Raw genomic sequence first — 16,792 nt, forward strand, 5'->3', positions numbered from 1 at the left:
ACAGTTACTCAGTAGATACTCAGGAAATATTCACAGAGTGGTGTCACGTGTAATCTCATTTCTGAATTGATAACATTTTGCTTAAAATTGTATACCCATTTTTCTACTGATCTCTGTGCTATTGTTATTATTACTACGATGTCCCAATGAGATAATGCATGAATCATTTCTTTTTGTTTTATTTTTATAGCATTGCCACCATGGGCTATGTGTAAACAAAGAAATGGACACACGTCCTGTAGATGGCGATTGGGGACCGTGGGGACCTTACAGTTCTTGTTCAAGAACATGTGGAGGTGGAATCAAAAGCACAACCAGGCTCTGTAATCGGCCCGAGTATGTCCTTTTTATGTCACTGTAAATTAAGATTATCTCAAGGCACCAGAAAGTAAACATCAATTTCATTCACTTCTAAAACTGGAGGTCAGTCTGTAAGTTTCTGAGATTCAGAAAACTTCTGGAGTACTTTAAGCCATGTTACTTTATATCTTGGTAGATTCAGACCTTAAACAAAAAAGTAAATTAAAATAGTCTTGAGAATTTGAATCAAGACCAAGCCATTTTCTTTCTTTTTTGATCTGGTGTAAATTTGAGGAATAGTTGTCAATAATGATGGTAATATAATGGCAGTTTTACTTTTACTGTGCTTCCGTTGGAAGATCCTGGCCCCTTTCGACTATGTTTTGGCTTTCCTGGATGAAATATGTAGTTTTGTTACCGTATTTCTACTGTTTGGTATAATCTGTCATGTCATATTTTCTTTCTCTTCTTTTCATGTTATAGATGCTTCAGTGTCTTTAGTTTGAATAAGAACTGAAGCATAGGTCCTGCTCACCAAACTATTTAAAAGAACTTAGGGATTCCATAAAAATTTAAAAATAATGTTTCTGTTGTTATATGTTATATATGTGAAGACTTTTTAATGCAGAAATGTGACATACTTTGAATAAAATCCGACTTAGTTTATTTGAATTTTTGAAAAGCTAAATTATGCTGAAAGTCTTCATATTAAAAGAAAAACACCGACAAAAGAGTTTTTATGTTCCAGCATAAGTTGATATAGCGATAGATGGCTATAGATTGATACCGTGAAACTCTTTGAACTGAGTGATAAGTAGGATATACACAGCAAAGAGGCATATATACTTCTTTTAAAATTTAACGTGTTATCATCTTCCTTTCTGATCATCTTTGGCTCACTCTGTGTGTCCCCACACCTCCAAAATGAAGAAACCCTTTTTTGAGGTTTTAAAACAAATCCCCATCATTACTTAGCTCCTTGTTAGTTAATCTAGTCGTGAATAAGACATCATTTCTGCCCTCCAGGCCACAGTGTCCATGTTAAAATATATTTTCTACAGTTTCATTAACCACAGAATTGCTTCACAACCACGTTACATACTTCTGTTAAAAACGAAAAGTGTGAGTGGGACATCAGTGGTTTTCCAGGTCCTGGAAAGGAATGGAAGAGTTTTAGAAGTAAATGGCAGAAATAATCTTGTACTGATGTGCTTTACAATGTAATGAATTTGACTAGGCCAAGAAACGGAGGAAAGTACTGTGTGGGCCGCAGGATGAAATTTCGATCATGTAACACTGATTCATGTCCAAAAGGCAAGCAGGACTTTCGTGAGAAGCAGTGCTCTGATTTTGATGGTAAACATTTCAACATCCATGGTCTGTCCCCTAATGTGAGGTGGCTTCCAAAATATAGTGGGAGTAAGTAATTAGAATTTTTTTTTAATGTAAAAATTTTTGAGACATAGGAACACATAGCTGTGTTATCGTACACCCAGAATTTGACTTTTTCTTACAGTTGCCATGAAAGATCGTTGTAAACTGTATTGTCGTGTGGCTGGAACCACTAACTTCTACCAGTTGAAGGACAGGGTTGCCGATGGTACTCCTTGTGGAACTGAAACAAATGACATCTGTGTTCAAGGTCTGTGTCGGGTAAGTAAACTTACTACATTTAAAATGACTTTCAAAATACTATTTTCCTTCTATAACTCTAACCAAATACTGCTGCTATGACTTCAGATACGTTCTTGCGAATTCAGCGCAGCATCCTTGGTTGCTACCGGGCTGCCTATTCCTAGGCCATTCTCCGGCATTAGGAGTGACTCATGAAGCAGTAAGATGAGTTTGCTGATTTTGTTTTGCCTATGGCACTTAAAATCAAGATGAAAGATGAGGTCAGCTTCCTAAAAAGATAGAATGTATTAGGACCCAAGGGTTGTAAAGTCCTTTTGCTACTTCGAACATGACCCTTTCGTGGTGACATTTTTCCCCTCAGTGTTAGAAGCAGTGATATCCTCCCTCCCTCTCTCCATTCTCTAACTTCTTACAGACGTTCAGCAAACTTTTACCGAATACCTGCTAGATGTCACATACCGTTCTGGTCACCAAGATGAAAGAACGGAACAGAGCACCTGCCGCCAATGTGGACACAGATTTGTGGGGGAGATAGGCACACACACAATTAGAATGCAGTGCTATGGGCTCATCTGCAAGGTGGCATGGGGACGATGTAGGAGGAGTGTCTTGTTCTGTGGGGAAGTGGGTAAAGGATTTGGGGAATGCTCTTGGAGGGTGTGAGTCTGGAGCTAAGTAGGTTTAGAAAGGTGAAGAAGTAAGGGGCCAGGGGTAGAGGTAGCTACCAGCTGATGGTGGTTATATGAAATTTTTTCCTGAAGTTCTTGGAAATACAAGGATTTAGAGTTAAGCAAGAGATGTGATTCGATTTGCATGTCAGAATCTTCAGAATGTACTGGATTGTCAGGAAATTGGAGTTAGGTAGGCCATTTAGCAGGATTCCAGGTGAGAGCAGATGAGCCCCTGAATCGAAGCATGCAAATTGCAGATGGTGATCTTAAAAATGGATGGTGAGTTTGAGAACTAGGATAGTGAATGCTGTCTAAAGAATACAAATGTCATCTTGTGAACTCATTCCTTTCATTAAGTGGAACTTAATAGGACCAATTTCTTCTCCCTATAACCAAACATCTATTACCAGTTACCTAGGTGAGAAAGGCCTCGCACCCAAAGGGCTAATGAGATGTTCAGAGAAACTTAAATTACACTTTGGGAATAGATTAAATACTAGAAAAAGGGTACTTGGTGGCCTTAAAAACTGGTTTTATTTAAATTAACAGCAGAGAGTCAAATACCATGAAAAAATATGACAAGTATCTGAACATAAAGATTCATGTTACCTTCAGAAAATATCTGGATGAAATTTTGGAAATATTTGCCTTGTGAGTAAAAAGTCATGAGGCTTATGATTTTTTCTTACTTTCCTGATCACTAAATTTAAAGGAATATTCCAAAGAACTAAACGTTACTGCAATGTATGCAGAGGACACCATCTGTGTGGAGAAGAGCTGCACTTGTTCTTTCAAAGCCCTAGAACAAACCATGTATACTTTCACCTTTATTTATTTATTTATTTATTCATTCTTTTTCATAATCACTGTTTATTATGCTAGGTATTAATTTTAAAGAAGTAAATTGTTTCTCTCAAAAGTGCTCATTTAATTCCCAGAGTTCTAAGGTCATGAGTGAAAAACGTGAATCATGAAAGACATCTTTTTGGAGTTATTGTAATGTGTTACTTTTTGTCCCTTTTGAATTACGTGACTTTAAAGAGTGATTTTCAAATGACGGATGTGGGAATCACTGTCAGTGTTTGTTACAATTTGGATTCCTAGGTTTTTACCTCCAAGGATTTTAATTCAGAAAATCTGGGAATCTGTCTTTTTAAATCCCACGCCATGTGATTTTGATGCAGGAAGTATGTGGATGACCCTTTAAAAAACATTGCTTTTTCAACCATGTGAACAGATGTGTGAAAATACTGGTGTACAAACAAGATCAGTATTCTGAAAAAACCCTGTGTATTGAATCTCCTATTAATTGAAAGAATATTTTTGAAAAGAACTTTGTTTATAAAGCACCATGCTTTTCATTAGTCCTTTTTATGACGTTCATTGTAATTATTGTATTTTGAAGCAAGCTGGCTGTGATCACGTATTAAATTCCAAGGCCAGGAGAGACAGATGTGGAGTGTGTGGTGGGGATAACTCCTCATGCAGGACAATGGCAGGTGCCTTCAACAGTGCCCATTATGGTGAGCTGTGCAGTTCTTTCTAATTTTCTCTTTGGGTATAATGGAGTATATAATGGAGTATATAATGAAGGAATAATAGTAATGGCTCGTTATTGTTTTGTCTATTCTGTACCTTAGTTCATAATGATTAATTAAATCTTATACCAGATGTATCATTGAATTAATGAATACATTAATTAATTAATGAATAACCTGCTTTAAGACAAATCTGATCCTTAAAAATTTGTTAGGTGCATTTATTAGAGTAAATGTGGTGCAGCTTGACAATGGTGTGTGAATAGTCCCCCAGTTAAAGAAATGTTTTTACTGCTCTTCCTGTAATTTGTATTGTATTTATTTATAATTTTTACAGGAAATTCGCTTTCAATTATTTTTAATCATTTGAACCACATTTTTTTGTGCGTGACCTGGCCTATCTACTGTGTTTCATATTGATGATATATTGAAACTGCTTGAAGGTGAAGGATGAAACCATTAACTTCAGTGCTAATCTGGAATTAGTGTTACATTTGATTTTTCGGGAAGTATCTGGATTACAGATATAATTGATGTTTGGCCACGGTTTCATTTTTCTTCAAAATTATGAGAATACAATATGTCAGACATTTTCCATTAAATTTTCTGAGAAAACTTTTTCTTTTTATGGTAATAAAAAGCAGCCTTTTAAAACTTTCCTTGCAAAATAAAAATGTATTTTTTATTACAGCTTTATTGTTCAGCTTTAAATTGTATTCACATATTTTTGAACATAGTTGTTTAATAAGTTAGTAAGAATTCAGTTAAAGCAGTATAATTTAAAACACAATTTATATTTTTATCTATATGAAAAGCATAGTACATTTCATACTCTGGTCGTGCTTATGAATCTGAGTTACTAGATAATTTGACATTATTTTTCTAGTTATTATGATTCATTATTTCACGGGAGCCGTAAATATTTGATCCCCTTTTGTAACCAATGGCACACATTTATCAAAGTCTGGTCTGTATTCACTGAAAAACTTTTTTTTTCCTGTGTAAAACCACATGCACCAAATTATGATCATATATTTAACCTTGACAAAATTGTACTATGACTTAATCAGTTTGCAAACGGAAAAAGATCTTAAACTCATGTGCAGGGTCTGAATAGCGTTTGTCACATTACTGCCCCCTGGTGGTAGCCTTCATTTTGTCACATTTGCAATGCCTAGGAACGCTTTCTTGAAAAAATAGCAAAGACATAAAATAGTGGAGCTGGTAGGGATATTTTATAGTGAAAAAATCATGAGTCAAAATTATTTTTGTAGGCTTATAACCTACACCCAATATGCATATAGTGTATACAGAATCATCAGATCATTTATCACTTTACGTTTAAATGTGATGTCTTAAAGAGATATAAATAAATGAGGCTGCTCTAAAAACATGCAAGGTAATTTCATATCAAGGTTTCAAACGTAAGCTCTTTGAAAACTTCCTTTTCTTAAGTTCATTCTATATTTATCAAGTCAGTACATACGAAAAATTTTAACTCCTTTTATGTATTAAATAGAAGAGGAAAATCCTAAAAGGGGAAAGGAAAAACTTAGAATAATATCACTAGAGCAAAATTAATTGTTGACTTAAAACCTGAGAGTATTCGGAAAACTGTGACATGAGTGGTTTTAGTGCAGGAGAAACGTTGCTTCTTGTTTAATGTATATTTGATATAGTGTTTCCTCATCTTTTGAGAAGTGCCAGTGTTGTTGAATTCGGTTTCATAAAACAGAAACATTTTCATTTCTCTTGAGTAAACTTTTTACTTTTCTCTTGACAATTTGTTAGTAGACTTTACAAAATAATGTAAAATTTGGGGGGTAACTATAGGGATTCTTGCTTACACTAGAACCTAAAAGCTTAAGAAAAATGTTTCTCTTTAACTTTCATTATTTTGCTGTTCACTGAGTCTGTGTACACATATAGCAATGACCAACTATTTTTATATCTCCTGGACTTGTGAATAGCATTTAGAATTTTTTTCCTCATTAGGAAGTATAAGATGTAAAAGTATTGGTCAAATTTTAAAATGAATATGTGTACTAAATAGTTCAGGAGCTAAAATACTAGTTTCATTCTTATTCTATATTCAGAATTTTAGAAGTAAGAGTAATTAAGAAATGTACTTTAAGAATCCCAGACTGTGTATTTCTAGACAACAACCACTTTTTCTTAATCCTTAGTAATTTATATAAGGCACTGATTCAAAAAGAATAAGCACGATATCATCTTTCAAAGATAAGATGAAATTAAGTCTGCTATGCTATTCAGGTTTTTCTTTCAGCGGTACTAGCCTCCTGGCCATTCTGCTTTTTGTGAAAGTTAACATGTGTAAACTTCTATTGCAGGTTATAATGTCGTTGTAAAGATTCCCCCAGGAGCAACAAACATTGATATTCTTCAGCACAGCTATTCTGGAAAACCAGAAGATGACAATTACCTGGGTAAACATTTTTAGTTAAACAGCAGCCAGTATGTGGTTCGTGTGCAATTTCACAGAGGTCTGTGGGTGCTGTAAATTCTTGGAAGGCAAGAAGAGCCCCTTGAACAAACGTGCAATTTCAGTTCACACTGAGCTTAAGTCATGTGACTCCCTATGCGTGATTTCTTTTTGAGCTACACACCATATCCTATCTTAAAAATCCTTAACTAAATTCTGGAAAGTAAATTAAACTTTTTCTCCCATGAGGGTGTTTTAGAAAACCAGAGGTTATATTCAGTTAAAGTTGTGTGTGTATTTAGAATAAAATCCTCTATCCTTCTATCTTTATCTAAAGTTAATTATAGACCTCTTTGGGGTTAAATGTTTTAAAGAATTTTCTTAAATGTCTTTACCATGTAGCAAAAGTCTTTAAATACAACTTTTACAAAGCTCTTATGTTACAGAAAGGCAGAAAGAATTATGGTTTCATATTTTTAGATGTTAATGAGTATAGTTATAGTATATTGTCCTTTAGCTAATTCTAGAGTATAAATTTCAGTTGTTGTTTATTTTTGGAAATTAACTTTTAGGCTTAAAGAATTTCACTTAGGCCCAGAGATGAAAAGAATGCTTTACAAACCTTTTCTTTGTGTCTGATAAATACCTTAATATTGACTAATTCGTAATTCACCAAACTGGTGATGCAAAGCTGATAATGAGAAAGTACCTGCTTCACATTAATGAAATGTGAAATATTGGCCCAAGTAATCAACTCTTCTAACTTGAAATCTGAATATATAATGAACAGCTTATCTCAAGAATTATATTTGGCATTATAGAGTCAATTGTAAAGAGAACGACTGCTGAATAGATGTAGGTTTTCCTTTTGGGATGATGAAAAAGTTTTAGAACTAAGTAGAGGTGGTGGTTATACAACATTGTGAATGTACTAAGTGCTATCAAATTCTTCAGTTTAAAATGGTTAATTCTATGTTACGTCAATTTCACCTCTATAAGAAATGCAAAAATTTCCCAAAGAAAATCAAATGTAAATGTTTTAACGTTTTACATTTAGTTGCAATTCTTTTTCTTTTGCATATACATAGATATATGCTACCATATTGTAGATAATTTAATATGTCTCTCTTAGGATCCAAATATAGATATTTGGGTTCTGCCCAAGTTTAAAAATTGGAAATGTTCACCAATAAAGTATCACTATACTTTGTAAAAGAACTACTAATGGAAATATCAAAATCTAAATTGGAGTGAGCAAAATAAACATGTGAAGACATTAGAAAGGACTTGTAAAATATTTATATTTATGAAATTTGCTTTGGTAACTAAAAATAATGAAATGTATACAATTTTTCTCAGTAAAGTTTTATTTCCCTTAGTTTTAATGTAACTGGTAGTCCCTTAAATAGGCCTATCCACTTCTGATAATGTCCAGATTTTCATTTTATAGGATAAATGTGGGACTTTATTTGTTCTTCACTGAATTCAGTGTAATGTATAAAGACAATCACCGTAGTCCATACAGACACAGGAACACCAAATGCCTTTGGCAGTAATCCCTTCATGGTTGCTTTGAGGTGTGTAGTATTTAGTAAGTTTAATCATAGGTAATTTGTATGCTTTGGGTGGGGTTCCCTGGAAGACCAAACAAATGTTTTCCAAAACAGTTATTCCACTGAGAAGTAAAGCAGCAAAAATATATTTTATTAATATGGAGTTTTTATTAGTGCAAAATTTAAAATATCATATATCCTCTTGAAAGTTAAAAAAAAAAGCACAGTGCTTTTTTACAGTTTATACACTTTTACAAACACTTTCCAAATTTGATTCCGATTAAAAGCCTGTGAGGTAAGAATTTTTATTATTCCTGTTATGCAATTAGGAAGCAAGTAGTTTATCCAAGATCACATAGTAATTAATTGGAACAACTTGAATTTAAACCAGTTGTTCTAATACCAAATTCTGTGGTCTTTTTACTACCACATCACTGTGGACACCATGTACTTTTTGCGTTTAAAAAGTAACAACAACAAAAAATAAATAAAAAATAAAAAGTAACAAATCGTGAATACATATTGTTACATACTCTATTATATACATATGTAAATATTAGTATATAGATAGACATACGGATACATATTTGATAGGCTGATATTAATACCTTGCATTGGGGAAAAAGAGAGAATAAGAAGGGGTAAGAACAGAGAGGGAGGTCAGAGGATTCTGAAAAGCAGCAGTCACTCACGTATGCGTGAGCAGTGATGAACGCCTTGCCATGAAGAAGATCCAGATGTTTACAGAGAGAGGAGTGGAGAGGCATGGCCTTTTAGAACGTTGACGCTAGAGTGTTGAAGCTTTGTACATTTTTTCCAAGATAAGCATTAACGGAATGCCGCAGCGGTCTGGCTGCCCTTTCTTTCCTCACCATGGATGACCAGGATTGATTTAGCTGATCTGTCTGCAGGCCGGTGCATGACTTCTTTCTGTTTTCCCACTTCTTGTGTGTCTCTCCAGAGCTGCACACCTTGTGGAACATGACCTTCTCGGAAGGAAAAATTATGGGGTGAATTTATTTTCATGTCTTTGGCTGATGTGCTGAAGTTTCCCTGCATATGGCTTAGATACCACTTTACAGTAAAATAAAGTTTATTTCCTCCATATTAACTTATGTTTATATTCTCTAATTTCAAAAAAAGGATGTGGATTGTAAAAGTTAAAAATGCTTCTGTACCATTGACTGGTTTTGCTATTTCATGAGTACTCTCCTTTTACAGCATTATCAGACACTCAAGGGAATTTTCTTTTGAATGGGAATTTTGTTGTAAGTATGTCCAAAAAAGAAATCAACGTACAAGGAGCTATTTTTGAATACAGTGGTTCAAACAACTCGATTGAAAGAATTAATAGTACTGATCGTCTGGAAGAAGAACTTCTTTTGCAGGTAAATTCTCAGTAGTTGTTAATAAGATAGTTTTAATCATGTTAGTAAAGTATGATGCTTAAGTGCTTTGCATTTATTATTAAACATAAAAATTATATCTTTTAAGAGTATATCTTTTATGAATTAATGGCATGCTCCTTTGTATTTTTATTGAGGTTTTATGTGTGGGTAATCTCTACAACCCTGATGTACGTTATTCCTTCAATATCCCCATGGAAGAGAAGAGTGATCTGTTCACGTGGGACCCATATGGACCATGGCAAGACTGTACAAAAATGTGTCAAGGTACACTGGTATTAAATGAAAGAGACAAAAGTTCAGCTCTGCATGCTGGTATAATCTGGGGTGCTCTTGAGTCTGACTGCCTGTGGAATCCACGCATGTACACCACACAGACATACAGAGGTTTTCTGTCTTTTTTCTCTTCCTGCTTTTCTCCCCACTTATTCTTTGATTCTTATACTTAACAGCCTCCCTTATCTCTACCCTTTTCAACGTTCTCCATCACTGCTTCTTCCCTATCACGTCCTCGTTCTCTTTCTCGCCGTCACAGAAGGGTTCTCTAACTGGGACTCTGTTTCCCGGTGAAATACCCACCCTCTTGTCCTTTCCCCTCAACACGCTTTCCCAGCCACCCATCTCCCTCTTTTAGTGTTGGGGTGTGAACATTCTCTCATTCTTTTATTTCCCTTCTCTGACCACAAGGAAATGTGCTTGTACTGATGGATGGGTAACTGAAAGGAATATAGAGGGAGATGGAAAAACAGCGAAATTTGTAGTAGAGAAAGCAAATGAAGAGACTGGTGTCTTTGGGCAGTCTGTAATTACGAATACCTAGTTGTGTGATGCTACATTTGTGCAAATCAGTAAATGTTTATTGAGAGGCTACTTTGTTTTGGATTATTAGGACCCTGATTTGCATTAAAGCTTTAAAGTCATATGGATGAAACAGAGGCATGCGTAGGTCATCTTAGTTTTAAATGGTAAATGCAATGCTACAGGTATGCACAGAGAAGACCCCAGGAAAGATGGAGGGGGCAGTTTGAGGAGGTGAAACGGGAAGATATAGGGAAGTTTGTATAGAATGGAAAGGTAGTTCCGATGGGGACTAGAGACAAGTTTTGGCAATTAGGGGAGCAGTGAGTCAGAAGAGTCAGATCAGAACAGTATGGAAAAGAGCTGAGAGAAGGTAGGTGGCCAGAGGTGATCACAGATGATGGAAACATGCGGGACATTTTAACAAACTGACCTCAAGGTGCCAAAGAAATTGTGGTATCCCGTTCAGAAAAAGGCACAGACTTCGTCCTGTGGTGTCGGGACAGGGGTGCCCGGATGATAGTGTGGAAACAGGCATTCCTGTTTAAGCAGTGTCTCCGGGGAGGGAGACTGAAGTAAATGATGCCAGGCTGACTGGGACAACGCTGTAAGTAGGAACAAAGCTTTAGGAACACAGGAGATGGAGGAATTCATTTTGACGAAAGACCCTGGTTATGCTTTATAGAAGAGAATTTCGGTTTGGGGAGCTGGCACAAGCATTCCAGCATAACTGGGTAAGCCGGTCTCTGTCAGTGGATTTGGGGAGCTAGAAGAAATCTAAGTAACAGTTGAGTGAAAGAACATTCTAAAATGTGGGGAACACACCAAATAAAAAATAACAAGATCCAAATGAAAGGTGGGATGAGGCATTTTGAGATAGTTTGGAAGTCTGAACCAGGAGAGCTCTCTTGTGTGCAGGAGGAAAGGAGCTATTAAATCAATTGCCACAATGTATACTGTGATTATAGTTCCTTTGATGTGTGTGTGTAACTTTTGGGTTTCTTTAAAGTGAAGTTTCTTCAGTTTTGTTTACTTGTTTCCTGTGTACTGAAAATGGTCAGTCCCCCAACTTTTTGTGAGTGCTATAAATTTTGTCTTGATATCTTGAAGTCCATTATTCAATGTATCAGTTTCAATTTTCCTTTATTTTTCCTGATCTGTTGCTCCTGTGGCCCTCTTCTCTCCTGCTCTAACTTGGCCGTGTTGCTTTTCAGGCCTGTTACACGGCTGTCATCATGCACTTTCCCTTTTTTATGTATTTGATTCCCTGTGTTCTAAATCCTATGAATTCCTCTTTTTATTTCCTCCATTGCGGGGAACATATCTGTCAGTACTTTCCTGAGAAAGAGAGGCAGGTTTTTGGTATTTTTTTTCTCTCTGAAAATAGCATTATTCTATTCGCGCGTTGGATTGATGGCTTGGCTCATATAAAATTCTAAACTCGACTATTTTCCTTTAGAATGTTGAAAATCTTGTTTTCTGGCTCATTTTCTGATTTCCCGTGCTTGGATATGACACTTCCTGATGTGGAAGTTTTGTTTCTCCCCACCTTAATTCTGGTGGTGTGGAATAGCAAGACAATGTGCGTCGTTTTGGCTTTTTTATTTGTCTCTTTTCCTAGGTAATTAGGATGCATTCCAATCGGAAAACATAGATTCTTACTTGAGAAGTTTTGTGCATGATTTCTTTGATAATTTCTTCACGTTAAATTTTCTCTTCTGTCTTTGTAAAATTTGTATTGTCTGGATATCCAGCCTCCTGGACTGATCTCTTATCTCCTAATTTCCTCTCCAAATGTACCTTGGTTTCTTAATGTTTCTTCTCAACAGCTTGCTTTTGTTTCATGGATGCAATACCCATGTCCTTGAGAGTATTAATCTTAGTCTTGTAAGTTTCTTCTGCCCCCTGACATATCTATTTCATCTTAGTTCTGTTTTGCTTCTGCTTCTTTTGGCCCCTTTTGTGTGAGTGACTTTCCTAAAGTGTCTGCTGATCCTTTGCTGTTTGTTCATATTTAAGACTAAAGTACTAACTGAAAGTCCTGTGTGGGTTAGATAGTTAGATAGTCCTGTGTGGGATACTCTATAACCCTCATTATAGAGTAATTGGATCTCTAAGTAGCCCTTTCTTGTGTCACTGGGGGAGAAGCCCCAAATGTCGTTGTCATTTGACCTTTTTTCTTGGGCTGAAGAGTTTTCCAAGAGAGGAGTTCTCCCATCTTCTGATGGTCAGTTAGGGGATGGGAGAAACCATAAAAACTGGCTTGAAGCCAGAGGGAAATGGAGGGAGAGCCCAGTGGGCCTGGATCTCATCATTCAGTATGGGACTTTTACTGAATACCCCTATTTTTAGTACAACTTCCCTTTTTAGTACAACTCCCTAACTTCCCTCAGCTGCTGTGTCTGTGTCCTCAAGTTCACCTTCTCTAGAGCTTTGCTGTCCAATATGGTAGCCACTAGCCACATGTGGCTAGCCCATTGAAATGTGGTGTAAGTGTGAAATGCACAATGAATTCTATAGACTTAGTATGAAAAAAGAATGTAAAATACATCATCAATAATGTTTACATTGCTATCAGGTGGAAATGATCCTATTTGGATATTATCTTGGATACTTCTATCTTTTTACTTCTTAATGTCACTACAAGAAAATGTAAACTTACATGTGGTTCACGTCATGTTTTTATTGGGCAGTGCTGCTCTCGACGAGAAGGTAGGAGTCTGACCAATCTTCATAAATAGTGTTCAGTCACTTCTCCATTTTTTCAGGCCTACCCCTCACACATTCACCTCTTTAGAGGAAACTGGTGTTTTTGACTCCTGGACTTTGCTTGGATTCTGTGGCATGAATGGTTTGTTTCTTACTTTCTTCCTCCACGACCTTAGATTTCAGCTTCCTTGGCTCTATTACAATAGTTATTTCCATCTTCTTTTCATATTCAGAATTTCCTTTTCTTGCCTACTGTGTTTCCTTCTTTATACTTTTTGCTTTTTGTTCCTTGAGGTTTTTGCCTTTTCAAAATTCTTTATAGTTACCTCAGATGGTATTTAGGAAGGAGCAGAGATAAACATGCATGTTCATGTTTAACTAACTGAAAGTATACAGTTGAACTTGGATAAAACAGAAATTTGATCATGGCACTGATGGCTTAAACTTATTCCTGTCTCCTCATTGCAGAAAGTGCAAAGTTCAGTCTACTCTGGCCCCTGTGGCTTCTCTTAGTTTACTTTTGCTGTGGTTATGCCCCATACAAACAACCGCCAAATCTCAATGACTTAGAACAATAGAGGTTTATTTCTCGCTCATACTATGTGTTGGCTGCTAATTGGCTCTGACTCTTCTCCAGCTTGGTATCTGCATCCGTGTCATTTTTCAAAAAAAGTAATAGACTTTATTGTTTTAAAGAAGTTTTAGGTTTAGGGCTTCCCTGGTGGCGCAGTGGTTGAGAGTCCGCCTGCTGATGCAGGGGACACGGGTTCGTGCCCCGGTCCAGGAAGATCCCACATGCCGCGGAGCGGCTGGGCCCGTGAGCCATGGCCACTGAGCCTGCGCGTCCGGAGCCTGTGCTCCGCAACGGGAGAGGCCACAACAGTGAAGTGAGAGGCCCACGTACCGCAAAAAAAAAAAAAAAAAAAAAAGAAGTTTTAGGTTTATAGAAAAGTTAACAGAAAGTACAGAAAATTTGCATATTCCCCCTTCGTCCATACCCTCCCTCCCCAGTTCCCCTATTGTTATCATCTTGCGTTTGTGTTGCACATTTATTACAATTGATCCATTATTATTAACTAAAGTCCGTCTGTGCTGCCTTTTTCATTCATGATTCCAGGCTGAAAGATCAGCCCCATCTGGGAAAGGCTGTTTTAGAGACGGAGGGAAAAGGGAAAGAGTTGGCAGAAGCATACCGTGGCTTTTAGAGCTTCTGCTTGGAACTGGAATAGGTCACATCCCCTTACAGGTGGTTGTCATAAGCCTGATGTCAATGGGCAGCGAAGTCTGCTCCTCCTGTAGGAAGTTATAGTAACACTGTAGCAAGTGGAGACTGTAATTTTGTTACAGGGAAAAGGGAAGCAAATAATGGGGAACAGGGGTGTAGTGTATCATGTATTGTGTATCCTGTATCATGTATCGTCAGCACTGACCCTGGCCATTCAGTTCTCTATTAGCAACACTTCAATACAGCTATAATAAATTTCTTTCTACTCCACACCTGTCCCACCTTCCCTTATGTCTCTCTACTAAGCAAACTCCTCAGTGTTTCAGGATTCAGCTTGCTTGTTGCAGAAAGTCATTCCTGACTAGATCAATATGCTAGCCTATTTGTATGCTATGCTGGAATTTTTTTTTTTTTTTTTTTTGCTTTCTTAGCTTAATCCTTCAGGCTATTAGCAGAAGTAAATGATTATGCAACATCTCCTTATGTGAATTTTCCTTTAATTTTAAATTTTCATTTGGCTTTGGCCAAGGTCTTCATAGAAGAAAAATTATCTGTGTACGTAAGAGTGATCATATGGTAGTGTCTGATCAAAGATGTGACCACTTACCACTTCCATTGTTGGTGACTGAAAGGTGCAATACAGACTGTGAACTAAGGTAAGTAAAAGAGAAATAATGTATAATGTAACCAGGTTAAAATCAGTAACTGAGGTAAGATGTAAACATCTAGTGTAGTGCCTCTCACAGGGTGGACGTGTAATTAATGTCTATCCTTTGCCCCTTCGGTTAAAAAACTTTAGACTCACTAACTTATTGTGAAACTCGGCAGTTGGTTTGAGTTTTTTATTCATAGTATTTGCTGAATTCCAGTATAGAGACCTCAATATTTTGTGTAAGAAATCGAATCAAATTCGTCTGTAAAATAAATACAGGAAAACTCTAATCTGAAAACCTATGGTTTAAAGATCTGAAACAATACATTTTGTAGCACTATCCTATAATTCTCATTGAACTCATGAATGAATAAACTTTTAAAGTTTGAGGATTAATCAATAAATTGATTTCTATATCTTATCAGTATTTTGTCCGTTAAACATTAGGAACATGATCCTTGATCATGGCAGAAAGTTTGTTTTTCTAAAATTTTTGTTATTTGATTATCTGTGATGGGTCTTAGAGTGAAGCTAAGAGCAATAACCCCCATGTAGCAGGTGACAGTCAACTTTCAGGGATGGCCAGAACCTCTTTGACTCAGCAAGGATGAGAATTTTTATATATTTATAGTGGTATTTGAAGGCCTATAGTGAAAGGCTAATGACAGAACAGCCTGTACAAGGCGCATCCTCTACATTGCAGTAGAGTGAAGCACAGTGAAACCCTTGAGGTGCAGGTGGGATGGAAAGGAACTCCATGAATTCTCTTATCTGCTGTACTAGTGCACTCATATTGTCTGAGAGATTGCTAGACTGTAATTGAGATAATGTGGCTCAAACTGGCAGACTTTACTTGTGGAAAAAAGTGTTTTCCCTGGAAACATGTCTAAAAATAGATTACTTGAGTTAATGAGAAAATGTGATATGCCTTACAAAAACCAAGTTTACCAACTTGTAAAGGCTTTATCTTTATTGATGTAGTCATATTCCCAGATATTCCCTGATCCTCCGTCAAATAAAGGTTGCATAGGGAGGCACTCCCTGATGATGAGTCAAATATATTCAGTTCTAGTCTTAAATCTTCTACTACGTAACTGAGCAATCTTGATCTCAACTAGTTGTTTTCAAAGGTCTAGCGGGAGGCATGGGGTTCCTAGGACCTCCAAAGCTGCCTCCAAGTGCCTGTATAGCTGGTTCCCTACCTCTGTCTTTAACCAGACACTCCATGTTTATGTATTTGGAGTGCAAGTTAGATTTTATTTGGAAAAAAGTAAGATTTCTGACAAGTCAGGTGTTCATACCATTTGAATATACAGCACCTCTGGTCTTCATTTTCTCATCTATAGAATGAAAGTTTGGGCTCTGATGTCTAAGAAGTTTTCATCCCTAAATCAATGATACATCAGATATTTTTAGGTAGCTTGTCCATTAATTGCAACAAAATTTTAAAGATGAGTAATATGCATGAGTTTCTCTGAATCCTTTTTTTAAATTGTGTTCGTTGGCACACCTCCTAAGTGTAATAGCATCATTTTTTGAAGGTGGTACATCATTGGCAAAAGTGAATGTTCATCCCTTTGTGGTCAAGGATATAAGTCATTGGACGTCCACTGTATGAAGTATTCCATTCATAAAGGACATACTGTTCCAGTAGATGACCACTACTGTGGTGACCAGCTTAAACCTCCGACCCGAGAACCCTGCCATGGTGACTGTGTCTTAACAAGGTGGCATTATTCAGAATGGTCCCAGGTACAAAGAAAAAGATTGCTTAAGAAAAGTTGCTCCTTTTTTTTTTTACCTCTAATTAAATATTTGTCACTCTAGAATTTTGTTAAAATTTTAATTTTGTGTCCATTTGT

The 16,792-nt window shown here is 36.5% G+C and overlaps 1 protein-coding gene across 2 annotated transcripts in view; it reads left to right on the forward strand.

Moving 5' to 3' along the window:
* ADAMTS20 (ADAM metallopeptidase with thrombospondin type 1 motif 20) overlaps positions 1-16,792 on the forward strand; it is a 195,487-nt gene that overhangs the window by 97,653 nt on the left and 81,042 nt on the right. For both annotated transcript variants that reach the window (XM_030835354.2, XM_060306576.1), the window contains exons 12-20: positions 191-336; positions 1,538-1,719; positions 1,817-1,953; positions 4,012-4,129; positions 6,496-6,591; positions 9,362-9,528; positions 9,684-9,813; positions 14,808-14,934; positions 16,472-16,682. In XM_030835354.2, the coding sequence (XP_030691214.2) occupies positions 191-336; positions 1,538-1,719; positions 1,817-1,953; positions 4,012-4,129; positions 6,496-6,591; positions 9,362-9,528; positions 9,684-9,813; positions 14,808-14,934; positions 16,472-16,682 (1,314 nt within the window). The remainder of the gene's footprint in view (positions 1-190; positions 337-1,537; positions 1,720-1,816; positions 1,954-4,011; positions 4,130-6,495; positions 6,592-9,361; positions 9,529-9,683; positions 9,814-14,807; positions 14,935-16,471; positions 16,683-16,792) is intronic.

Source organism: Globicephala melas, chromosome 10 (genome assembly GCF_963455315.2).
Source record: "Globicephala melas chromosome 10, mGloMel1.2, whole genome shotgun sequence".
Lineage (NCBI taxonomy): Eukaryota > Metazoa > Chordata > Mammalia > Artiodactyla > Delphinidae > Globicephala > Globicephala melas.